At 36.7% G+C, this 27199-nt stretch overlaps 1 protein-coding gene and 1 long non-coding RNA gene across 4 annotated transcripts in view; one reads left to right on the top strand and one right to left on the bottom strand.

Moving 5' to 3' along the window:
• Positions 1-264: 264 nt before the first annotated feature.
• Positions 265-27199, bottom strand: part of IFT81 (intraflagellar transport 81) — a 50958-nt gene continuing 24023 nt past the window's right edge. For 2 of the 3 annotated variants that reach the window (XM_030026728.2, XM_030026727.2), the window contains exons 12-20: positions 20846-20995; positions 18815-18943; positions 17574-17663; positions 16484-16570; positions 14823-14894; positions 14649-14734; positions 9814-9859; positions 6950-8870; positions 265-1101 (exon numbers count right to left, since the gene is read on the bottom strand). In XM_030026728.2, the coding sequence (XP_029882588.1) occupies positions 8688-8870; positions 9814-9859; positions 14649-14734; positions 14823-14894; positions 16484-16570; positions 17574-17663; positions 18815-18943; positions 20846-20995 (843 nt within the window). In that variant the 3' untranslated portion in view covers positions 265-1101; positions 6950-8687. Of the gene's footprint in view, positions 1102-6021; positions 8871-9813; positions 9860-14648; positions 14735-14822; positions 14895-16483; positions 16571-17573; positions 17664-18814; positions 18944-20845; positions 20996-27199 lie in introns of those variants that run through there. The other variant, XM_041125669.1, reaches the window with a different exon arrangement.
• Positions 5708-16467, top strand: LOC115346583. The gene is made up of 3 exons (XR_003925169.2): positions 5708-5766; positions 13979-14064; positions 16161-16467. It is a non-coding gene; the product is annotated as an uncharacterized LOC115346583 (long non-coding RNA).

Genomic DNA, 27199 nt, shown 5'->3' with positions numbered 1-27199 from the left:
GGACATTTTACTTCTGAATTACTTTTTAGGGAGTGGCAGGGGTCAGATGAGGATACTCGAAGCTAGGACACTGACTACTGCACTGGGAAATTTTGTGACATTTGCTTTATCATTCCTTTATGTTCAAATAAACCAAACCTCAGGCTAGGATGAGGTTTCGGGGGTCTGAACAACAATATAAATAGCAGCAACTTCTTTATCTGGCTATACGGTCAACAGACTTTACTAAGAGTTGTTTGTAAATTATTTTGAGATTCTATGATGAAAGTTGTTATACCAAATAGTTTATTGTAATCTGTTTTGTCCACATGCTAATGTAGTGACATTCACATACATATAGGTTCACAGGATCAGTTAAGAGTTGCTTCTTTTAAGCTGTCCACAACTACTTTACATGACAATGCCATAAAATCAGGGAACTGGATATTCTAGACTTAGAACTTGAGCCATCAGTCATAGTAAGTATAAAATAGAGCTACAAAAATATGTATTGACACTAAGTGTGATCAAATTAATATAAACAATATACTCCCAAGTAGTACATTTACATCTGCATTTGCATATACTGGCAGGTCTAGATCTAGTTTCCATATTATACTTTGTATTTGATCATTAGGTAACACCAGACAACATTATTGTTGTAGAGATATTGTACAGGATAAATTACAAGAATACTGTACTCTGTCAACTCTGTTTGTATTCACAGCAGTGAAACTGCATTATCATTGCAACAAACTAATTCCATTTTGTTAGAGTGCAGTATGCCTATTAACAGAGTAACACAAATGAATTAAAATATATTGATTATATAGAAAATTAAGTGCAAACTATTTAAAACATTTTAAGTGATTAGATGTAATAAAATTTTACAGATACAATTGCACAGCTGGCAAACCGAAGTCAGAAGAAAACACTTAGATGTACCGAGAACCTGGCTCCTAACCTTGGCTTTTAAACTTGAAGCTTGACAAACAATATTTCTCCTGTGATCTGGACAGGTGGCAGTCCCATCATAGAGCATTCGCCAGCATTACCACTCTCCTCATTTAGACTTTACATCAAGTCTGTGTGAGCTCTGGCTTGAAATCAGATTCTTCGTGTCTATAAGCAAAGACACAGGCTAACGCTTACTTATTAACACTAGTTCTAAAGAAGCAAAGGTATTACATAAAGGACCACTGTTCATTTAGATTACACAATATTTTTAAGGGACATGTGATACATCAGAGGACTATTTATATGTACAGTTGAAAGTAACTGTTGTTTACCTGAAATAATTCTTATCCTAAACAGATCAACACTTCGAAGAAGGTACAGAAAAACAGTTCTACAATAGCATAAAATAAAACTGTCTTATTTGTGGGTACGCAAAAGGATTAAAGAGTATAATTTTACTCTCTTAGACCAAATGAAGTCCTAAATTGGAAAAGCGGCTCCATCCAAGGTCGCCTCTGTTGTTTCCAAAAATATCTTGAAACAAACGCAAGAGGGGCACTTTGTTGGGTGTTATCTAGACATATATAGTTTCAATCAAATTCTTCAAGAAGTGTCAGAATAAAAGTCGAACATTTGTTTGACACCGCCAAGTCACTAGCAAGTGAATCCCTTCAAAGATTGAAAATAACTTTGATAACAGAATCAAGAATTATGGGATGTTTTCTTTACACTAAAAAAAAAGCCACATTAATTTGGGATGGAATTGTAAACACTTTTTAGACATTTCATAAAAGGATTGTATAATTCTTTCCGCTACACAGGGTGAAGTGTTACGAGGTTGTGTTAATGATCCCAGGAAAATATTTATAGTGCTTTTTCCAGTATATGAGTTCTCTCTTTCCCTCTCGTATTTTACGATCAACCTTCACTTCATTCAGTTAAATCAACAAGCAGAAAAGAACCTTCAGTGCATATAGATTTTAAAGTGATGCATTTCACATACAAATGGTTGAAGTACAGTGTAACAAAGAAGAAATACAAAAGGAATAGTAAGCACAACAGTAACAACCCACTATGAAGTATGCCACACTTCACCTCTTTGTTAGAAGAATTCAGATTGCTTTCTAGTTATTAGCTGTGGGAGATATCTTCCTAAGGAGACTTAATTTTGAGATGATGTTGTCATTGCCCATGAAATAATAAATGCCCATTTTCATTACTGTCTTCTGAACATTAACTAGATCTCTCACTGTTTCATGGCTCACTCATGCAGATACCTGAGCAGTCTAATCAGCCTACGTAAAATGAAAATGAAGTAGAGAAATCCTTTAGAACAAAAGATGCAACATGAATGTAAAATATTAGTGGAACAGGTTGTCTGTGGGTGACTTTCAATGTTCTGATACAGTTCTGTTTTCTTTTTAATATGCTATAAAAACATGGCATGCTTTAAAGCATGGAATAAGGGAGATGGGTACAATGTTTTATAAATACTTAAAACAATTCAAAGTTTTTGAATGCTGCACTCCACAGAATGTAGTCTTGGAGCAAGGCATCATTTAAATAGCAGTTGATAGGCAAAATGCATAATTTTCATGTGACTTTTGATTTTTAGATTTTCAGTTTTTAGAATCCCAAATTAATCAGCCCCTTTTGCTTTTGGTAATTCTGCACTAATGGCTCTGAGATTTCTGTGATAACTGCAAAGAAATGCTTAAACACTAATTTACTTGCCAGAAAATGCTGCAATAGTGTAAACCAAGCAAACTGCTGAATTCTTCACATTTTATAACCCTAGAAATTCAACTGCTATTTAAAAAACAGTAATCCCATAAAAGAAAAGCATTAAAACCCCACAAATTTTATTTTCATTGCAGAAAATCTCTATCAAGAATTTTGTGGAGCTTTCTTCAGTATGAACCAGTTGTAAAATTTACAAAGAAGAAATTGTGAAATTAATTCCTTCATTATTTCCGTTACATGGTTATAATTTGTACATGATGTATGCCTTTATGGTTTTGTTGTTGTTGCTTCCTAAGTGCCAGGCATATTTTCTATTCCATTCTAGGGGAAAGAAGTAGGGAGAGAGAGAGGAATTTATCTTTGAAAATTGGTAAGATCCCATTTTCTTTACTCCTATCAACTGCATTTTTTCTGGTATTAGCAAAATGTGCAGGATTTGGTTTTATCCTGTGTCAAAAGTAGACCTAATTAAGTGCTTATTCTATAAATGAGTGTTTTTAAAACTTGAGCGGTTGCAATAAAATTTAGAAGCTTAAAAATGACATGTTATTCTGTAATGACAGTCTGAACTGAAACAGTATAATAGACATTGCCTTGAGTAGATCCATTTGCAGAAGAACTCTAGTTCTTGGCATTCAGCAAATGCTGGCTGTGTGTATCTTAATTTCCAAAACCACACTTTTTTTCAAAACTGACGAATGGAAATGCAAAAAAAAGGTTAAAATATACTTCTTTTTTATCATAAATATAAATAATGCCTTTAAATACAAGGTAATGCATAAAATTGTGTTTTAATGATAAACACTATAAATACTGCAGCACTAGATTTGTGCAAGACAGCCTCTCCTAGATGTCTAATAAAAATCAAACCATATTGCTAAGGACTTGTGTGTTTTGATTGTTTGTGCTGAGAAAAACTTGCACACACATTTAATTTTTGTTATAAATTAGGATGTGTCTAATGGAACATTGATTTGTCTTGGATGAAAGCCATTACTTTAGATAATTACAGTTCTTTTTTATTCTCTGCGTCTTATAAATCTGATGCTGGCCCTTTAATTCCTGCTTGTTCTGTCAGGAGGAAGAATACAGAGCTAAATCCAGCAGACCTTATTTTGGCAAAACTCCCACTGAAGTCAGTGAGGGTTTTGTGAAAGTAAGGACAGCATGATTCGTCTCACAGTTCCTGCTGATTATTTGGAATATGTTTGCTCCCCCCTCAAACACCAGAGCTCCTCACCGAATTTGACATCACCACGGCACAGTGGCTTACAGCGGTTTTTTGTCTGTAAACTAGAACCAGGAAAATCAGTGTAATGCAATTGTGAAAAATATCCTTTTCACCCAGTGACCTTGGAATAAAACAGACTGCTTTGGGAGTTTGGAGACTGCTACTGTGGAACTAACGCTACAGAAACAGAGACACTGAGAATTTGGAGAACCAATTTTAAATTCATGCTGAGAATTTAAAGAACTCTTTAAACAAGCTGGAAATTGGTCAAATTCTGATTGTTAAAAAAAAGCTACCCCACTGGGTGTTGCCCAGACAGGTGGTACCTTGTGATAAAAACTTCTGATTCATGTAATACTTCCTCATTGGCATGCCCATGAAAATTTCAATTCTGTTTCCATTACAAATTGCAATAGAGAAAGGCAGCTGAAGAGTTAACAGCGTTCCTTCAGCAGGAAACCTACTGCTACAAATGATAACAAAGGGCACACCTGCAGATTGAGTTCTTTATTTTTTTCTCTTGAGACTGTGCAAATACAAGGCCAACGAGAGGAACCAGATCTGCAAGCATCAGCGCTCTCCTCATCCGCAGACAAGATGATGGAGTAATGGCTTCCCACACTCCGCTGTGTCAATGTGTCATGACCTTTCTCCCAAGGGGACACCTTTCGGGTGACAGCACTTCAGTCCCCGTGGTCTTTCAGTCATACGGTGGAAGCTGGCTCCAGGCTAGCCAAACACTGCCAGAGTGGTGATTTAGCAATTGGACTGATACTGCCAAATTGCTCTGCATAGATACTTGCTGAGGACAGACACCAGGTAGTTAGTTAGCAGGGAGCTTTCAGTCGCTGTTCATCTGGGCCAGACATGAAATAGTGATCTAAGGAGAAGCAGCTCTGTACTTCATTTCCAGTTCCTGAACCAGCAAGTCACTCACAGAACAGATTTCATATTGCTTATTGGGTACTACACTATCCATGCTTATTAATCAGAACAGCCTCATTGTGAGGACATTTTCTAGGTGCTGAACTGTTGCTGAATAATTCTGCTGTATTCTGTTTGATAACAGTGAGCAGCATCATAATGTAGGAAAGTCTTATCAGGAAAGCTTTGGAAATCAGTACATTTTAACATAATAGAATCATAGAATCATTAGGTTAGAAAAGACCTTCAAGATCATCGAGTCCAACCATCATCCATGCTCACTAAACCATGTTCTGGAGTACTTTGTCTACATGCTTTCTGAATACCTCCAGGGATGGTGACTCAACCATTTCCCTGGGCAGCCTATTCCAATGTCTGACAGCCCTCTCAGTAAAGAAATTTTTCCTAATATCCAACCTCAATCTCCCTTGCCGCAACTTGAGGCAATAAATACAATAGCAGGGCCTAGCTTTTATGGTTGTGGGCAACTAGATGCATATGACTTCATTACTAGTAATATCCATGTGACTAAAGATATACAAGTAAGTATTCCTAGATTTGGGCTACTTAAGGAAGTCTAAGAACATTTCTTTTATTTATTATAGTTCAAATGGAAGTAAAATGGTACCACTAACATAAACAAAATAATCTGATATCCAGATGGTAAAATGGCTGGTCATATAACTCGGTAGATGTACTGTTTTCTCATGCCTGTTTCTGATGCCTGTAACTATTTCATCTCTTAGGTCCATGTGGAAATTGCCTGTAGCTCTAAGGACAGCTGAAGCCAACGTGACTAAGTAACACAAAGCTGCAGAATACTCTAGTAGTTCTATAGCTGGAATACTTCCTCATCCAGTCCTGGGTAAAGACAAGGAAGCTGCTGTTCATGAGTGACTGCTCGGATCAGTGTTCTGACTGGAAGAAATTTGGTAAGAGCTGGAGCCCCAAATTTAGCTACGCACATTTTTGATTTATTTAGACCTTCACAAGGAAAAGGCAGGTATTTTTCCATATGATATGTTTAATCTTATTAGTTACCCAGCTAGGCTATTAATAATAATACAAAATTAAAAAATCAGAAGTAAGCTTTTTGTTGCAAGTTAGGAAGATAAAACTGTGAAATTGAAAGGTTTTTGAACGCTCCCATCAAATCATGAACTAGGTGGAAAAGCCAGTGAACAGAATCCATTAAAGTTGCATTTATTAAATGTCCACTTGTATAAAAAGCTAAAAATAGCATTTGAGTTTTTCCAGTTTTCTTTTCATAACAGTTATTATGATTTTCTGCTTCATCTCAGAAAGTCATTTTGCTGCTGCTGTAGTGTATAATCTGTGTGCCCTTTCTTGGTGCAGTACAAATGACAGAACACTAATCAGATCAGAACAACAATCACGTCATCTTTGAGTAACTAGCAATAAAGTGTTTTTACAAGGAAGAAAGATGAACTATTTTTAGGGTAACTCTGAACAGAAAAACAGAAAATGATTATACTCAATCTTACTCTACATCATTGCTATGAATTTCAAAAGCATTGCTTTTCCCTGGGCAGCAGGCTAATCCATGTAATACACCTTTGTGTAAATCGTCCAATCAAATAGGGTTTCTAGGGTTTTGTTAAAAGTTTTTACTTGAAGTATATAAAATCTCCTTTCTCATGCTCTGTCTGGTGACTCTGAACCATACAGGCTGGTTCTTAAGTAACATAAATGCCCATTTTTGGTGATTATCCCATGTTTTCAGCATGTCTTTCATCTAGTTGTCTGTGTTGTTTTACTATTGCTGGCAAGTACTCAGCAAAACCCTCCTTTGGAAGTCCAGGTATGTGACTACCATAACTTTCTTCAGCTCAGCAGGCCCTACAGTGCAATGCAGGTGAAGTATGGTAATACAGGGCTAGCAGGGAGAAGAAGGTATAGGTGTCTCTGGAGATGGCTGTGCCCACACTACATAGTCTGCATATGTCCTTTTCCTGAGCTTCTCCCTTCCAGATTGATATGGCCTCCCTTCAGCGCCTTACTAAAGCCCGTTCTCCTGCCGTGGAAAGTAATCAACTCATGCAAGCAGCAGGTGGTGGCAGCGGTGCACATTCTCCCCACCCCGGCCAACTCTACCTGTGCCCATGTCCTACACCACAGCTTTCCTTCCACACTCGCTGAAAATGTGCGTAGGGGAAAATGTGCTGCTTCTCCTTGTCCTGGGAAAGATTAGCGTGCAGCTGTTGAGAAAGACTATCTTCAGCTATTCAGCAGCGTGGGAGGGCTTACATGAGGATGTCCTGGGATTCCATGGATCTGAGACCCACTCCTTACACATACACTGCAGTTTTGAACCCTTTGGGGGCACCTGAAAGAAATTTCATTAAATGACCCATTCAAACCTCTTTTTCCTGTGGCCCAGCAAGCTACTTGTCACTAACAATTTACCTTCTTTCACCTAAGAAATGGAAAAAAAAGAATACCATACAGTCAAAATGTAGTCATCAGATTTAATTTTAGTTCTGTTAACAAATACATTTAATGCAAAGGCAAACTAGGAATGATATATAATTACCATACTCTCTCTTAATATAGAAAACAGCAGAAGATCTCATAGTTAGGTACCAGAGAAAGCAAAATTATTTTTTATGTCCTGAAAAGACATTCTACTTCAGGCAGGAAAAACCAAAAAAACCCCAACCCTATCTAGAAATTCAATAAGCCAAGAGACTAAAGAAGAATAGCAAGAGTTCTGGTCCCACAGACTTATCTCTCTGCTTCTGATCTTTGATTGTGGCTAAGAGGCGCTCATCCGAGATGATGAAGCGTGAGGGACAGTTTCAAGCCTCACCTACTTTCCTCTTACCCTGGGTCAGCTGTGGGTCTCATGATGCAATTTTAAGGGCAGTGACAGTTGCCTGTAGCTCACAGATCAAAGCCAGAGTACACAGCAGCCTTGCCTATCTACCTGTTTTGCATGCCCTAACATATGCATGAACCCCTGTGCCATATTTACATCCATCAATAACCCTCCATCCCTGGGATGACCCTCTTTGGGTAGCGTAATCACTTTGGAACCACACTGCACAGACAAAACAGCACAAAATGCCCTCAGTGGAGAAAGCCGTTAGTCAACCACCATTTACACTTTCACGTGGGCAACTCAGCAAGATTAGAAGAAGGTATATGTGCAAGAAAAATATATTTGTTAAAAACAGCAACAAAAGATAATGGAAAAAGTTCAGAATCCAAGTAATTGTTCTCAGAACCTACTCCTGACGCTGTAGCAATGAACTGTCTCCTGGAAGCACAATCAGTTTAATTCAACCGTGCAAGGAAAGTATGACTAGGAGTGTGCAGGCAAGGTCTGTGCAGCTCAGAGCGAAAATGGCTCCATTCTTGCCAGTCACACTAGATGAATAAAGACAATAGGGAAGGAGAGGGCCAAGCCAGGAGGTCCACAATTATACAATATCAAGTCCCAGGCCTTGCAAAAATGTAACCTTAGATGATACAGAATAAGGAGCAGAGCAATTACATAAGTTTTCTGTGACCCTAGAGAAGGATTTCTTTTCCTTTGATCTCTCTGCAGATGCATGCCATTCCCAGCCTCATAAAACAAAGATTTACGATGAGGTTCACCCTAGTGCAGCTCTCGTAACAGATCTTCCCAACCGCGTTATGTTGTCACTTAAACAATGGAGGAAAAGCTTCGTAGAGTGGTTAGTTGTGCTCTTTGTTTATACACCAAAACCAAATAATGTACAACAAATTTATGTAGAAATGACGAAAGCAGCAATATTTAGTAAGAGGTTACCTTTAAGAAGCCAACACGCTGTCTTCCTACTTTATGTTGGTATCAAGAAGGAAGAATTCATAATACAAGCCTATCTTTACCTCCTTCCTGAATGACTTGACCAATGGCTGTTTGATTTTGTTGTTTCAGAAAACATTCTCTCTTACATTCCATTAACTGCTCAAAATCCTGCCACATTTTAATTTGCTTCATGTTTGGCCCATGACTTTCCCGTACAACTTTTTGCTTCTCTCGTAATTTCTGTTAAAAATACAAAAATATTAGATTTCTGGAACAGTTCCAAGCCACAAAAATTGCTTACATGGGCAGCTTGGAATGACAAAGATTTTTATATGCTACTGAAGTATTATTTTGTTCAAGTTTATAACACTCCTTGCAAGTGATAAATGCATTAACGCCTGGGACTCTGATATCTGCTTTGTATGGATTGACAATTATTTAAATGTTTTAAAACTGTCTGAATAATAGTCTTATCTATTTGAGAAGTTATGCTAAAAATCTGAGTTCACTTCCATACAGAACTCTTGCAATATCAAGTTGCAACCTGCAATGGATTCATATAATGATATTATAAACATGAAATCAATGTTTTACAATTAAACCTGCTACTGATTATTAATAGCCCAAACCTGTAAAAATCACTCACAGTCTGACTCATAAGAAGGAAACTAATAAAAGAAAGATGTTTAGTGTGAATTGGTAAGCCTAACCTCATCCATGCTGATCTGAGCTTCATACAAGATTAAAAATGGACAACTGCTTTTGTTTAACACTGCTGCGCTGATGATCCCCTGGCCTTTAATAACAGTGATAAGGCTGACAGGCTCAAAATTTATTGTCTTCAACAGGTTGCTTTATATACAACATAAAATTTGAGCTGGCACAGTTTGTTATGCCCATGTTTCAGTTTCTTATCCAAATGGTTTTCAGGGAATGTGCTGTCACGTTAAGCTGTTTGACTATCTTTTACAAGCAGCTCATGCTATACTTTGCAGGAAATCAAGCCCTGAAGAGCGAGCATGATCTCTTTTCAGGGTATTAGTTACCACTGCCAGCAGTAATGGAATTTTCTTTGTAGGCTGCAATGTGCTTTTTATAAAAGACTGACCACAGTCTTTACTAATAAGCCCCACAAAACTATGAACTGTACAATGTTTTTACAAGGTAAAAACCTCATTCTTACCTTCCCAAGGTTTTCTTGTTCAAGGATCATCCGTGTATACTGTTCTCTGAAGGAAATAGAAAATAATTTTATTATGATTTTATTTGGTTCTATGTAATAGAACAGAACAATGATGCAAGCATGGAAAATTATGAAAGTATTGGGACGTACATAAATGAGATAGAAGAGAAAGCATGAAGAAACCTTTTTGTCATTGGACAACATATCCCGTGACATCAAGGGTCAGATCTCTCTGATTCTCTCAGTTGTGCAGTTGGGAAAAGTGATATTGGATAAGATCTCTTACATTTTTGAAGCAGGCATGATTGCTGCTCCTTCCAGCAAGAAACAACAGCAAGATCATTTAGGTAAGATATATTTGATCCCTTTTTAATAGTGCATTTATCCTGGTGATATTCTGAGGTCAGCCAGTGGCCTCATTTGTACAAGCGTCAGAGTTTACGAATCCACAGCCCTTAATTGCTGTGAATGTGGTGTTAGAATGAGTGGGAAAATACAGGAACGAAGAGGAATAGTATTTCACCCCAGGTTTGACAAATCCAGTGACTGCAATGGAACTGCTGCGCATTCCTCGCTTTCAGAAAACAGCCATCACATTTAGGTGCCTAAATATAGGCTTAGAAGCATAACTGTTGACATTTCATTATTAAAAATCTTGGCTGTACACCTTTGTCTGTAACAAGTGGCTGGATCACTTTCTGACATATGCAAACTTGATACATGAAACCTGACAATATAATATGCAAACCATAACAGCACGATTCAGATACATTACTATGTACTTATTTTAAAATATTTTGAAATGTGACAATAAAAAAAATCTCTTCACTGATGCACTTGAAAAAAAAAATCAATTACTACATTTTGTGTGTAAGAGGTACACTTAGAGGTTGAGAGTTTGCTAGCGGAATTCAAAATAACCCAACTCACGTAACGAACTTTCCAAATTGCTCAGGGTAGGAGAACATTGCATAGAGAAATCCTAATTTCCAGAAAGAAATATCAGCCTTCATGATACCAGGGTGTGAAGGTTTGCTAGAGCATGGTGAGAAGTCGTGCAGAACCAACGCATTGCGTTTCTTATATTCCTTCCATTTCTACTAAGTATGCCAGGCTTTTGACTGGAGCACTTGGGCCCCTGGCCACCTGGGCCCTGCCTGCCATACTCCCCGCAGAACAGATATGCAAGGAACAAAGCTGGATCATTTTATGATCTCTCACTCTTGGACAATTCTAGCCAGAACAAATCAGAGCCGTCTTGAGGCTGCTCCAAGTGCTGTGCTGCACAGCTGATCCCTAGCAATCCTCACCAAATCAAAGAGATGGAACGCCACACTGAATCTTCGTATTTCCACTGGCACGCAGCGTATGTTCACACACATTTGGCCTCAAGAACATACTTTTTTTTTTTTTAAAGTAGAGTTTTCAAAGTAATCATCGGAAGATTAGATGTCTTTCCTAGTAAGTTTTTCTTTACTATTTATAATGATGACTGGAAAGAATGCAACTTAATAACTTCATTAAAAAAACACTACTTTCTATTTTTAGAGAAGATTTAGAGAAGAAAATTAACTTTTCACATTCCTAAGAAGTGACTCCACAGAACAGAGAGTTTATATTCAATAAAGAGGGTTGGAATTAAGACATTTTTTGTTCAATACCTTGTTAGGAAAGTGCTGTTATATTTATGGTTCATTTTTACTCCGTTTACATTCCAGTGCCTGCTGAAAAATACATTCACATTCTAAAAGGATGTCTAGAAAAAAAAATTATTGTCTCATTTTATATTTTGCAAAGATCTCTATACTGAACTTTGCCGTAATTCATTCAAATGCGATGGGTCTGCGACCTCTTACAGAAGGTCAAAAATGTGTATAGTCACTATGAGAGGATAATTTCCCTAGCTTCTGTGCCCACAGTTAGCAAGCGAAACAGGGACAGCGGAGAGACTGGTAATGCTCTGTTCACATTCTCCTCACCATACCTGGAATTACAGAGCTGGACTCACGCTTAATTCCAGCATTTGGCTTTGATGGCTTGTCTGTGTGAATACTCACATTGTGGATGTTCATTGCACACGTATTTGAGTTAGAGCATTTTTTGCTGATCATCTGTGAATAAACTCGGACCCTCCCCTTCCCTGCGAGGCCATAAAAGGACAGTGCCTGCTGTTTGACCCGCATTTCCTCTCAGCTGCTTGGATGAGCTGTGTTCCTTTCCATACTAATGAATATTCACATAATAATAAGATTTTCCTCACAGCCACTTCTCTTTTCATCCTGCTGCTTAATTTTGCTGTTTTTTCGTCTTTCATTAGATAAATCTTTTATTTCGTGCAGCTTTCCACTATTTTGTAAGATGGAGTAAAGAGGCTTCTTAGCCTCCACTCACATTCTATCTCCTCCTCCTTTTCTTCTCCCACCCTAGCATTAGTAGTTTGGATTCTTTACTTACTCTTATTTTTCCTACATTGTTTACTACACAGTGTTTAAACATTTCCATGCCTCAGATCCTTGCAGAAGGTCTCTGTGATGGAATTAATTGAGCCCTTCATTTCCTAGTGATCTCTGCCTCATGTTCTAGAACAGCAGGAGATGCAGCTCCACTGGTACCATCGGGACAACTTCTAGTTCATGAAGGACCTGATGGAGGAAGACAACCTCATCTCTCAGTGTCTCCTGAGGGAATCCCTGGAGTTTTCTCACTCAGACACATCGCTATCCCTGTCAATGGCCCCATTCCAGAGCCCGTAAAATCTTAGCAGTCAACCACTGCCTTTTTTCACTCCACAGTGAGTGAAGAAATTGCCTCTGGTGATACTGAATGACATTTGATTATGTATACTACCAATTAACGGTGCTTCCCTCATCGCCACCACTGCAACAGAAAGGTCCAGAAATTGTTCTGAAAGGTAAGAAGTCCTAAGAGGACAGATATCTTGGGAAATTAATTTATTCTTCCACCTCCTTTGAGAAGTGGCAGACAACTACTGGTTCTCTTTTCCTGTTGTGATGTCAGCACACTGGATGGTCTGAAGCTTTCAAATGGAGTGTAGAATGATTATTAATTATCTAATTAAGCAGCTCTATCTTCGTTTTGCCACTCAGTCATGCTTTTAAATTGTTTTGTGAATGGGACAATTTTGTGAAGCATTTTGGCACATTGTACAGAAGACTGTACATGAACCACAGCTCTGACATGACAGATTACACAGATCTCAAGCAACAATCTGTCTTGTCACTGAAAAACAAATGCAGAAATCTAAGAAGAGGCCTCACATCAAGGAATTATATTGCTGTGGCTTTTTAAAGCCTAAGCAATAAAGCAAACTGATTGATGCAGACTGTGAGATGGAGAGGTAGCAGGTAGAGCCGATGTCCCCTCTGCACTGAACTAGGAATGATATACTCTCTGGAGATTCCTTGCTACAGTAATGACTACACCTTTAAGAAGACCCAATGCTACTTTCAAAACATCAGAGTGTTTTTCACTCATTCCATTCATTAAAAAATAAACCAAAAAGACCCTTGATCAAACAGAGCAAACATAAATTTTAAAACGACTGTTTTGATAAATATTTTCATGACTGAGAAATACTGTGGTGTAAAAGCCAAAGATGACTTTGTAAAACTAGTGACGGCAATTTAAGCTTGTTTATTTTGTCAACAGCTAGGATCTAAGATTTTTTTTTTTTTGTCAAAGATAAAACTAGCTGGAAAACAGAATTTCTATTTCATGCAAAATTCTGAAATTTAAAAAAACTAATTACACAGAATAAAAAGCAGGTATTTTGACACCTTCACCAAGTAGAAATTATAAAAGTTTTGTTTTGGATTTTCCTGATGTTTCATTTTGATGGGGCTGAACCAGCTTGTTGACTTTACTGCCTGAATTTTATTTCAACTTTTCTATTGTATTAAAAGACTGAACATATTCAAAATTTTAAACAGGATACTTTTGCAAAAATATTTAGTATGCAGTAACGTGTAAAAAATCTATATGACATGATAACATTTAGACTTCTTAGCACAGATAATTAATCCAAAATATCTCATTCTCAGAAAATGTTTCGATCTTTGGCAGGACTGCAACATTTAAAATAGAAAACTACACAAACAAAATCATCAGCTCAGTTCATAATCTTTTCTGCTTCTCTCCATACCAGGCAAAGGCAAGGGGTCCTGAAAAAACTGACAGGATGAAGCAACTGTCTTTATATTGGAGTAAATTAAATTGAGTGTAAAGATGAAGGTTAGTGTGATGGTTGCAGAACAGCATTCATTCTACCTCCATTAAGAACGACAAATGGGAGCAAAACAAAATCCATTTATGATGAGTATATGCAGTCCTCCATTCCTGTACCGGTAACGGCAATAGCTATTATACATGAAAGAAGAAATGGCCAGAATCTGAGGGCAGCATATGGTTGCTCTCTGAGAGGTGGTAGACCTTCTACTCCTGCACACTGGAGTCTCAAGGGGAAACTTGGCAGAGGTATTATGTCTGGTAGAGCCACACTTCCTGCAGGACCTAGCTGAAGCACAGCTTCTCTGAGCTTGTGCCAACAGGGACTGCAAGTTAAAACCACTATCTGGGGCCTATAATCTCCAGCAGGAAGGGAAAATCTTTTGGTATGTCTGAGACAACTCATAGGTTTCCAGCAGTATATACTGGAATTTGAGATGCTTATTTTTAGATTATTATAGTGTTTCTAAATTTAGCAGGTGAAGTCCTCCAGTTCAAATGCCAGTGAGAAAATTCCTAACTTCAACCTCAGTTTATGAATATCCTTCAAGTTAACACAAAGGAAACACAAAACACATTAATACACTTACCGAATTGCCTTTCGTCTCTCCTGTGGATCTGGCGAGACGTATGCCTTCATTTCTTCTTTAGCACGCTGCAGCTGTATTTCTAGATTCTATAAAGAAACATAATTTAAAAAAAATATATATTATAATTGCTATTTCATTTCACAATGAACAATTTGGTCTCTCTTGTGATCTTACCCTTTTCATGCAGTTAATATAATGGTAGTTGCTTTCTTCCTGAACACACTCCTCAAGAAGTCCTTTCACTTCCTGTAGTACAAGAATGAGATTTCAAAGGACATCGTAAGTGAAAGTCCACAGGAGATGCCCTGTGTTGCTATATAAACCAGGAGAGTCCATAATAGAAACAGGCATAATACTGAACTGATGATTTCTTAAATATTTATATAATTGGGCTTTACAGAAGTCTCTTTTAAAGACACTTGATTTTTTTAGATTTGCAGTTTCAGTCACAGTTAGAGATGTTAAATGATTGTTAATAGGTGTTTATTAATACAACTGACTTCTAAGAGACACTTCACAAGTGCTGCCAAGACTCTTGTTCCTAAGCACATCATAAGTGCTAAATACAGTTGTGAATAAGCATTTCCTGGAACACATCTGCAAAATGCATGTTAAAAGCTACAGATGTGTTAATAGTATGTTAATTAGTAATTGATAATTATGTTGAGGAGTATGGAGAAAGTGGGTTATTCCCACCTCTAAATGGTCCATACCAAAAAACCCTAATAATCCAAGTGGAATTCATGTACCCCAGGTCACATAGCAGTTGTCAACTCAAAGCTCCGTCACCGTGTGCTTTTCAGACCATCAGCTGGAATACTGAATTCTACTGTTCAACTGCAAGAGTTTGCTGACACTCATGTCCAGCTTAATCAGTGGATGTGATTGTCATCATGTGCTAGAAGATGACTTAGATTTGTGTGCCAAGAAAAAAAGCCTTGATTGCTATTGTAAAATAGTTCTTATGGAAGGTGTACTTCATAGTAGGTTTATCTATGGATTCTTTTATTTTGCTTGGATTAAGCTATACAAAGGTACTTTTAGTACAGGAAAAGAATTATCTATATATCCACCCACACTTTAATTGTACACCTTTTTTATTTTGAAATTTATTCCTTATGTGTGCAAGGCCTTGAAAAATCAAGTCCAGACAAAATTCACAGGAGGCAATCTAGTGAGATAAAGCAGATTCATATCAACATATTAATACTGACCCCACCTTAAAGGATTGCGCTGGTTTAAGTACCTTCCCTCCTAAAAGTGCTATAGTTCAAGTAATGCATAAACTACATACACACAAGCTCTTAGCTACACCTGTATGGTTGTATTTTTAAAAAACTGTTGTATGCAAGAATACAGGACAGTCACATTTAATGATGTATCCTTGCCATCAATTTCAGTGCATTAATTATGCATTGGATTGGTTGCTAATTTAATGAATCTGCTAAACAAATATAAAGATTTGTCTTCATAAACTAATCCTCATTTTATGGTCAAATTCTTTTCTAACAGATACTCTCTAGGTCAGTAGGATTTCTGGCAGATGTGTCTTCTTTTACAATATCCTTGCTAATCAAAGCTGGACGTCGGTGGATGGATTGACATACCACTGAGTTCATTTGTTGCTATTCAGAAGAGGAGATTTGTGCGACTGCAGCTAGTCCACAGCAGCTTCAGGCATGATTTGCATAGTTGTGGATCACCATTGACTCACTTCCACCTGAAGTGGATTTGTACTTTCTGTATCCAGAGGGAAGGCAGGGAAAATACTGTACCACAGTGAATAACAGGTTGCACAGCATTTATTAATATGCATGAACACGCCACCATCTTACCTGTTCCAGTGTAGAGCGATTGCTCTCTAACCCCGCTGCACAACTGTCGTATTGGATTTTTTTTTCATCACATTCTTGAGTTAATTCCTTATGTGAAAAGGGCAAAAGGGTAGATAAATGAAATCTTCAATTGACTGACATGTGACATTCAGGCAGACTGTGTTCTTGTCGGTCTCACACACCAACCTCAGCTATTGGCACACTCACAGACACTTACATAAACCTAGCAGGCACACGGGTATTATTACACATGGGGAAGCCACTAGCCTCCGCTCGCATACTGGAGGATCAGCTGTATACACCACAACATAGCATGCAAATTTCCTCTTTACAGCCACATCCACAGCTTTAACATGGTAGGTTAATAGGGCAGTGTTTGCAAGAAGAAAGGAAAAATAATTATAAAAATAGAGATTAAGACAGGATCAATATACTTGCTACCTATGAAAAGCCAGCTTTATAGTAGTACACAACAAACGCCTTAGCTGGGTTTCATTTTCTGACACTTAATAGAACCATTAAAAATTTTCTGGAAATGTAGTTGATAGATAAATGGATAGCTCTATTTACTTCTATGGCAATGAGCCAACTTACAGCAGCTGTGGACCTGAATTTTCTTTTTCAGCTCTCTATAAAATTTTGAAAACAAATGGATAAATCTGTCATTCCTACGGACTAATATAGGAATTAGATCAATGTATTCAACTATTTGGATATTACTTGCAATCCATTTAAAAAGGAGAGCATTAGTTGAGATCATTAGTGCTGAGATGCAGAAAAACCTTTGAAACCAATTTGAAAACTAACTTTGTTATGGTTTTGAACCATGATTTTTTAGATTTTCCCCTGGTGTAGTAATTTTTTTAATTGCTATAAAGGACAGCATGATTTTGTGCCTGCACTGTCAGCTTTTACGAATTCCAGTCTTTAACATGTTGCCCGTTGCAAATCACTGTTGACCCATTCTGCTATTTCCAGCTTTCCTTCAAAGTTGATTATGTCCTTGTACAGCACTACAGAGATCCGTAAATTAGACTTATTTGTGATTCTGACTTTATTTACATAGAATGAAAGAAGTGTTTCTACTAACCTGGCACTTTTGACGCAACTGCCTCAGTTCTTTGATAACAGGAGCTAGGCTTGCCTTCTTCTCTGCCACCATAATGTTAAGTTTTTTTACCTGAAAGAGGGACAAAATAATATACATTAACACTATGATACTAATAGTACATTTATATAATTAGGAACGTGAAAAGAAAGGGAAAGAAATCAAAATATGGAGAGAAAAAATGTGCAATGAAAGCCTGAACTATATATAACATAACATAAGTTCAGGCCTAATTAACGAAGGGAAAGAGCCCATCTTGCAGTGAGGTCATTACCACAAATGAGACAAACTCTGCTTCCATTGTTTCAACTGAGAACATCACAGCGAAGTCCAGAAGACAGCCTCTGTGCCAAAACACCTAAAGAGCTTAAGGAGTAGGGGAAAATGAAGGAGTTGCTTAGAGGTGGACTGAGAGAAAGGAAGAAATCCTTAAGAAAACAAACAAACAAACCAACCCGCATAGGTTAAATAGAGTTTGAAAATGCTAAAACAGAGTCACTTTAAAATATTTATACTGAAAATTTGAATTTGATCCAGCTTTCTATTTGAGAGTCATTCTGTTTTAATTATACTGCTTTATTTTAAAAGTGCCCTCATGATTTCAAAGAATGCTATTTTGCTTTTTGCTCTTTTATAATATTTTCAAATTAGAAATTCAAGTTCTGTCTTGCTTCTATGGCTATGTGGGAAGTTAAATTAAAACATGACATTTCTAAGCGCAATTGAAAATTAGGCTATAAAGAAAAAGACAAGATATTTAGCTCTTTAGACATATTAAGTATTTTTTTAACAAATGCTTAACTCCAGTGATTTATAAACATTTTAGAAGAAGATTCAGTTAAAGATTCAAACCATTCATCTCTTTCAAATAATGTGCAAGAACAAACATGAAACCACTTCTGAAATCAAAAAAAGTAAAAAACGAAAGATGACAAGACTTGATATCCCTTATGTTTCTGAAGGGGAGGAAAGTAGGATTTATTTGTAGGATTTATTTTTTTTATAATTCTAAATTTCTTCTTCATACATTAAAAGAAATGCACATTTTAGTAAACTTTTTTAAGATTACCTGTGTAGATGTATACTGTTTGAAATTTTTTTTATTACATAAACATAGATTAAAAGAAAATTAAAACCCCAAACAAAAATATTAAACTTGGTTTCTATGCTGAGGAACCAGATACTCAAATTAAGGAAATACAATAGTTTAAGACAAAAATCACCATTTCAGACATGTTATCTAGTGTCCGGCCTTTCATTTCATCCATTTCACTCTTTACTGCAGATACTCTTTCCAGCTCCTCCTGGGTGTAACTATATCCAGAAATACCTTTCTTGTCTTCAATAGCTTGCTGCGGACACAAAAAATAAATGCTGAGTGTGAGTTCATTAATCAAGTAACACAGCAAATTCCTTCATAGAGCCAAAATATTGTAAGAAAGCGGAAAAGATAAGTACTGTAGTCAATTTATTTTAAAAGTGATTAATAATCTAGCTGCCAGAAAAACTAACTTTTTATCTAGTGCCTGTACAGTAGGATAATGACAGCTTTCTGTAAATACACTATTTGGTCATCCAATGCCCAGTGAAATTACCGGAAAGTTTCCACAAAGTGAAGTGGTCTTTAGGTCAAGAGGTTCAATGTGTAAAATCCAGATGCTTAATCTGAAGATGTAGCTAACTTATTTTTTAAACAACAGTCAAGCAAATCTAAGTTAAGTATTGTATTCACTATAGTAATACTAATACCATCTTACCAAATTCTAGCATTATATTACATAAACTTTAAATTTAATTATATGTTGATGTAATGGTCTTTAGCAATGTTTGCTTATTAAGTATGTAAGGAGGGTATTTGCTGAAATCTGAAAGCTAAGCGTTGATTTACATATGCACAATTTGTTAAAATGCAAAACATTCCTTCTTAAAAATGCCATGTGTCTACGAACTCCAAGTCCATTATCCTCAAAAACCTTTTACAACCATATGTTTAAGAAAAGATTTGACTCTACTAATAGCTACTGCTACCATGATGGGAGCATTTTGTAGACTTTAACAGCAGTGTGTAGTTTGACAGGGCTTGAAAAAGTATATTTGATTCTATGGGTGGTAAGAACTTGATGAAGTCAAAGCTCTGTAGTTTTACTGCAAGGTAGTTTAGAAAAGGTCAGACTTGAATGAGAATATACTGTTGACCATGTGTAGCCATTTCACAGAAAAACTTCTAGTGCTTTGTCTCTGCTGTGATTTTCCTGTGAGATGACTAGTGTACCTTAGTTATCCTGCTATAAATAAACACTTCGTAAGTGTTTCTTCACCTTCCTTCTAGCTGAGGAGCAATCACGAGAAAAAGCTCTGATCCTACTGCTTAGGTGCTTCTTTCTACCCAGGTAGCAGTTCTGGTTTTATTTTTAATTAAACAATGAATGCCCTACTGAAATAGCATGACATCATCCACTGCATCTATGGGAGTATCTTTCCAAAGTCTATCCCATGTATTTTCACACTTCCAATTTTCTTTTAATAAGGTAAATACCTTTATGTTTAAAAATGCAAAATATGTACATATAACAAACCAGATATAGATGAAACACAGTATTTTGATAACAAGACTACTGGTATTGGAAGAAAATACTACAGCAGTAGTATTGCATTTGGGATGCATGTATATTCCCTGAATGCTTAGTTATGCATAGCAGAAATCTTTCTCCTGCTATTCTGGTTTAGAAAAAGCATTCATCTGGTTTTAAATTTTTCACTGACTGCGAAATGCATTTTCTTCTAAATATTCTGGGCTTAGAACATTTCCTTCCTGTCCGCTCTTTTTTTAAATACTATTCCTATATTTTTTGCAGCAGTAACTTGAATCCTGCTCGCTGCTGATAATTTTCAAAGCCCTTACTATGTATGTGGATACCAAAAACTAATTTAAGAATCCAGCCTTGCTGTAACTGGAGTTAGTGAAGATTTACCATTGACTTTAAAATGCAGGGTCAAGCCCCTCAGTCTAAAAAGAAACTGCACAACAGTCCTGACTGCCTGTAAGAAACAGTTGCTGAACATGAAGTACAGCAGCTTAGCATAATCGACAAACAAAAATAAATTTTATACCCTAATGACTCTCTTACTAATGACAGCAGGAGAGCTGAGGATGATATACATTAGAATCTAACAAAACAACATTCATCTTATTATACAGCTATTATCAGGGAAAGAGGGTGATGGACTGTGGGAGCAGTAAATGCTTGTATTACCAACTGCTGCTGAATAGCCTCGTGGCGCTGTTTTAGAAGTTCTTCTGTCCTCTGGAGGATACCATACTCAGCTGTAATTTCTGCTATTTCCAGTCGCTTCTTTTTATAAAATGTGTTCTTGCTCCGGAGCTTATTAACATAGTGTTTAAACTGGAAAGACAGAGAACAGAAATATCATTTAACTTAAAGCAAAAAAGGGCCTTATCACAGACTGTTGCTATATAAATGTAATTATCCTGTTTGGACTGCATATTGAAGATTAAGTGTTTAGAACAGAGGACTGGAATTCAGGATTCCCAGGGTCTATTTATTTTCAGCTCTGCATTTGTTCACTGAGTGAGATCAAGAAAACCAGCTCTATTGCTTTCTGTCCCAGCTCACTCATTTGTAATAGTGAGATCATTCAGTTCTGCTTACCACCATTTGACAGTTGGAAAAGTAATTACTCTTTGCAAAATGTTGTGAGAATCGTGGATAATAAAAAATGTTAATGTAATAGTAATTTGCACTTGTAACAGAGCACCAGATCAGCAGTGTGTAACCCCAAAGAGCTCTGCGGACTAAGAAACATGATGAGAAAGTGCAGAAAAATTGGAACAGAAGAGGGCCTGGGAAAAGACCATCTTTCTTTTAAAATGCTAGTTCTCAATAGTTAAATTTTGTTGTTCTCTTTTCTTGACTCTTGCAGACCTAAACGGTATCACTGGCTAAGTTTGTAAAACCAGGAAAATAAAAGCAGAGTCCCTGCATAGAAGCAGAGAAGTGCAGTATCTATTTCACTCAAAATCTAAAAATGGAGAATTTATATTTTTATTAAAGACTAAGTAAAATAATACATATCCTCACAGATCAACAGCCTTAGCTAATTTACATCTGAATCCATGGGCGCTCAATTTGTAACATGTATGAAATACCAGGTGTTGAAACAAACATGTAATATTTTTCTTTGCCTTAATGTTTTCCATCTGTCAGACAGGCTTAGCTCTTATTCTTATATTTTATGAGAGAGCTATGAGGCAAATGCCAGTCACAGCTTAAAAATGCATTCAGATCCAGAGATGGAAAGCAAATAAAATTTATTAGAGTAAATGATGTAAGAACAGGCTTCAGAATGTTCCTTGATGAGGAGGGCTTCAGCATGTGCAGAGTGAGCATAAAACAGGCAGCCCCGAGGAGAAAATAGAGTCCCACTATCACTGATACAAGTTTAAAACTCAAACATAAAAGAACTTAGATTTTGAAATTTACATGAATTTTTCTTTTTGCAAAATTATGCCTCTCCCTTCTAAAGTATAAATCCAAAAAACCAATGTGACCACAGCCTAAGAACCCCCAGAGTAACTGTATGTTCTATAAAAAGTGTCCTGGGCAAAATGCCCAAAATGAAATCAACCCTGTTCATCTGCCATCCTGTGCAATATCTAGGCCAAAGCTGCTTCTCTCTTGCTATGCTCCAGAACTATTTTTAAAGCCAAAAGCTATAAACGTTTTTGGTGAAAGAACAAACCCACAAATTACTCAATGTGCTCTATGCAGATTGGAGTATGTGTGGCTTTGGAATACCATTTTACATTGTGCGTACTACCTAGGACAAGGATAGACAAGGTCACCTAAGCCACAGCACTGCACAGCGGAGGCAGTTCTGTTACTGTCATACTGTCTTTGTTATATTACTGGCACACTTAATATAGTATTACCAGAATTAATTATTTTTCATAGCAAATTCAAGTATATCCTCTTAGTTAATACAAGAGGCTTTTTTTTTAATTGCTTAGACAATACCAAGTTATCTGTGATTTTCAAGAGATTATAAAGTATAAATACAATCTCCAATTAACTGAGGAAAATTTAAGGGAAGCACAGTTGTATGTCTTGATCGAGTAGTTCCCGAGATATTTCATTTGACCAGTGGAATATAGTAAAGAATGATGTAAAGGATTAAACTTACTTAATATGTGACCACATACAGCTATCAAATCTGAACGATTTTCTGTCAGTTTATCCCAGGATGAAAAGCAAACTATTATCCTCTTCACTTCTATAGCTACTTTTAAGGTCTTGAAAATAGCTCAAGTGGGAGGTAAAGTATTTGCATATTCAATATTCAAGGCATAATGTATTTCACAAAGGAAGTCAAAGGATCTTGCTGATTAAAGAACTGATTCCACCTATGTTCTATTATTAGTTGATTAAGTCAGGACTAGATAATAAAAATTTCATCCAAAACAAACTACAAGTTGCTTATATTGACATGCAAAACCTATTCATTTTAGGAGATGAATGTTTATCTTTTATCACAATCTTTGGCTTTTTAAAAGCAAACTTAACCTTTCACATAGCTTTTATTGCAGCAAACAAGGTAAAACAAGATATAAAAAACTGTAGCAAAATGATAATATATGTAAAAAATCAATCAATAGTTAGGCAGAATTTTCAAAAGACTTCACCTACTCCAAAGGCAGCACAGATCAGCCCCTCAAAATCTCACTAACTGAAGGCTTCTTTAGATCCAGGGCCAAATTCAGAGCTGGAGTTACTAGATTTGACTACACTTAAATCAGCAGCTTGTAGGGGTCTTATAGCAAAATTAGGTTTCTTCAGCCTAAAAGTTGAGAATCATTCCATAGGTTTCCAAAAATTAAAAATAAGCTTCTTGTAAAACACTAGTGCTTTCACTTGTGTAAGCATAACTTCTGAAGCTTTATACATCTCACGCTCCCATCTATATGTAGATGAAAAATCAAGGCCTTAAAATGCTATAAACCATTGTATTTTACTGCATAAAAGGTCTTTTAAATAATTTGAATAGTTCACAAAAGAATAACATTGTCTAGCCGTATCACTTCAAAGTTAACTAACCAAAAGGAATCAATTTTTGTGCAGCAGCATTTTCCCATAGACCAGGTCAACCACTCCCTGCGTAGAAACTCGGCAGGCTCAACCTACAGAATTCCCATGGATCTGTCAGTACCCACAGTGATGTGCCATTCAAGGCTATGTCCACTAGTAAGCTTTTCTTTCTCAAGCAACTTAACACAAATAGTTATTTAAGCTTCAAAGATTAAATGACTGGACAAGAACCAAATGCTGGCACTGAGTTAGCAGTTAAAGTAAACAAGCCTGGAAACCCATGTTTGCTAGCCGAGTCAGAGCCCCCTGAGATATAAAAACGATCCAAATGAAAGCAAAGAAAGATTATGCTTTTTGACTTGGCTATTTTTATGGGTGACTGTAACCTAACAAGCGTGGAATCTAGATTATGAAATAGAGTGAATGAAAACAGGACTTTGATCTCTCATGTAATGTCCTGCAGCATGCAGGTATTGAGCATCCCTAGGCAGATTTCCTGTATTATGTTCCATTTTTACTGAAAGAATCCAGCAATGCTAGTACTTTATGCTTCTCCACTTATTACAATCTGAAAGAGATCACTATCACCAGATTAAGTCTTACCACACTTTTGTGAAGTAATTAGGTATTACGACAATTCTAGATACGACAAAATTGAACCACGGCTATTAAAATGGCTTCTCCAGGACCATGCAGGGTCTGGCAGGTTACCCCCCCCCCAGGAAAGAACATAAGCATGTTGACCACATGCTTCAGTGCATTGCTGAATTGGGATCAAAGCTCAGTCCCTCTAATGCTTAGTCTTATGCTTTCACTATAAGCCCATCATTTTGTCTCCTTAAAACTAACATTTGCCCCATGTGAAGTTTTCATAAGGTTCTTATTCTAAGATTATCATTAAAGGAGAAAATAGATAAGCTTGTTTTCAGAAAAGAACAAATCCCAGATTAATCCCTCACTTTCGAGTCAAATCTTTAAAAATAGTATTTGCTGAATTACTGTATCAATTTGATTGTGTTATAGTAATCAAAATAGTCTTCATACAAAAGTACTACAGAAAATAAAGTATTAACTGTAAAAAAAATTCTTTCTGAAAAGCATAATCTAAACAAGGTTCCAAATAAACTGTTTTGTTAATACAATTATTTGTATAAGCACAATAATTGCGGAAAATCTTAGCTGACTATCTCTATTTTTATTAAGACTTGAGAACAGATGTTTTAATTTTCTAACTAGACCAATTAATGGGATACAGGCTGTCCAAAGTATTAAAATTCAGTCAGGAAAGTTCCTGATCATGACAGATTTTCAATACTTTTTCCAAAGAGCCTCTAAATTTAAGCTAGTACAGCCACTGTGGGATATAGTTAATAACTCATACATAGAAGGACAAACTTCTAGAAGATACGAGCAGTATTATCTCAATCTGTTAAAATGGAAGTATTCTACAGCCTGCTCATTGGACAGATCAATCAGGAAAATTCTTCATTAGCATTAAGTAGGATATCTCTTCTAGGAGTACTTGCTTCTGGTTGGGAAAGAAGTATTAAAGTAGCCATTACTAATAATTTGGATCAATCAGAATATTTATAATGAAAAATTACTTTCAGTTATCACTGAAAATGCACAGATCAATAAAATTGATGATTTATTCATGCCAGTGGGTGCTGAAAGAGCATCCAGTTCAGTTCAGTTTTGTCTGAATCACTGCATACATTTGGCTTAAATTATGGTTAACTTCTTACAGCAAAAAGCTTCTGGCTTCTGTAAGAATCCTACAGATTTGCCACTTTTGTTCTCACAACTTGACTACCAGCTACTCTCCTATTTTAATGTGTAAGGAGCCTTTGACAGACAGAAATATAACTGTACCTAGAACCTTAGTGAAAAGTTGAGAGAAAGATAGCAAACTGATAGGATAATATAGCCTGGGTCCTCGCTTAAACCACTTCATGTTCGAGTTGTGAGCTCCTTTATAGCTACTCTCTTAGAAATCCATCCACCTAGTTTGGAGCTCGATAACTGTTTCCGGTGGATTCAGATGGACCTGACAGTTTTAGAGGAAAAGTGACAAGATCTATGGTCCAAGACTGACTGTTTTCTTTGTTTGCACATTGAAACATTTTTTTATATTGTTTTACCAGGGGGCAGGTAGGCATGGATGAGCATTTGTATGAAAAAAATTAAACTCCTTACATAAATGAATATGCAAACGTCACATATCTGTTAACAAGCTGATAGAACTTTCTATGCCATGTTCTCAAAAACATATTCATTTCAACTACTGTAGCTAAGCACGGCTATGATACTATTCTATTCTGATACCTTAGGAAAGTCTAGGTTCTTGGGGCCCTATGCTGAACTCTGAAAAGTACAATGCATTGTGTAAAGAGCTAAAAATATCACAGCTTTACCTAGGATCACTTGTAATTGAACCATCTAGCCTTCTAAGTGTCAACATTTGATTCCCTAATTTTCAGGATCTGACAGCTGCAGCTAGGAGCCTGCCAACTGCCCCATGCTCATTGTACTTTGTTTGAAGTACTTAAAAAGATTTCATAATCCCTGAAGCAGACAATTTATTCCTACCTTTTTGTGCTCGATGTAAATGAATTGGTTATTCCCTGCTCTTTCTTCTAAGTTGTATCTAGGTGTACAACCTCTCCAACCAACTGGAATGCTCTCACATTCCTTTTTATGATTAGAGAAGAAAGCAAAACACTAGCACCTAAAAACTTAAGCCAGGATTGACCTTTTGGTGAATGAAGTGCTAAGAAGACTTCAACTGGAGATCCAAATACTGGTACGGGAGCACAAGCTAGGAAGGCACTGATTCTTTGATTGCCAAGCCTTGTGAGTGCCATGATATGAGAGGGTACAGCAAAGCCAGACAAAGAGAAGGTGAGAAATACTGGGTATAGGAGAAAAATAATTCTTTAACTGTAGCATTTAGATAGGTTAAACATGGCAGTATTAAAAGCCTGTTTTAAACTTAACACAGCAAAACTATTTGTTAAAACCCCCTCTTTCTTCCTTTTTGAAAATGGAGGAACTAAATGTAAAATGTGTGTGACTGCAACAAGAAAGCATAAGGACGCTCTCGGTTGTCAGAGAGTGCAGAGTGAAGGTTGAATGGACAACCTCTTTCTGTCCCCATTGGACACACGTATTGCAACAGTGACTCAACGCTACTACATTAATCAAGCTTTCCTTCTGTATTGGCTCCAAGCTGGAGTAACAGAGCACTGAATCAGAAAATACAAATTTAAAAGCATAACATATCAGAAACAAATCTATACCAAAAGGTTGTCTGGTGAGTGATGAACTGAGACTTTTACTGATGAGAGATAACCTATTCACTTCACTTTTGCTTCATCACCTCTTCCCTGCCAACTTATTTATCTCATCTATCAGTCCTGTCTTCTCACAACCTAGCCTCTGAAGCAGGACTATTTCTATAAAATACGTTTGCAATGTACTTTAAGGAGATACAAAGACTATAGT

Source organism: Aquila chrysaetos, chromosome 9, assembly GCF_900496995.4.
Source record: "Aquila chrysaetos chrysaetos chromosome 9, bAquChr1.4, whole genome shotgun sequence".
Classification (NCBI taxonomy): domain Eukaryota; kingdom Metazoa; phylum Chordata; class Aves; order Accipitriformes; family Accipitridae; genus Aquila; species Aquila chrysaetos.
Note: the sequence above shows the minus strand (reverse complement) of the source record. Positions and strands in the feature narration are given on the sequence as shown.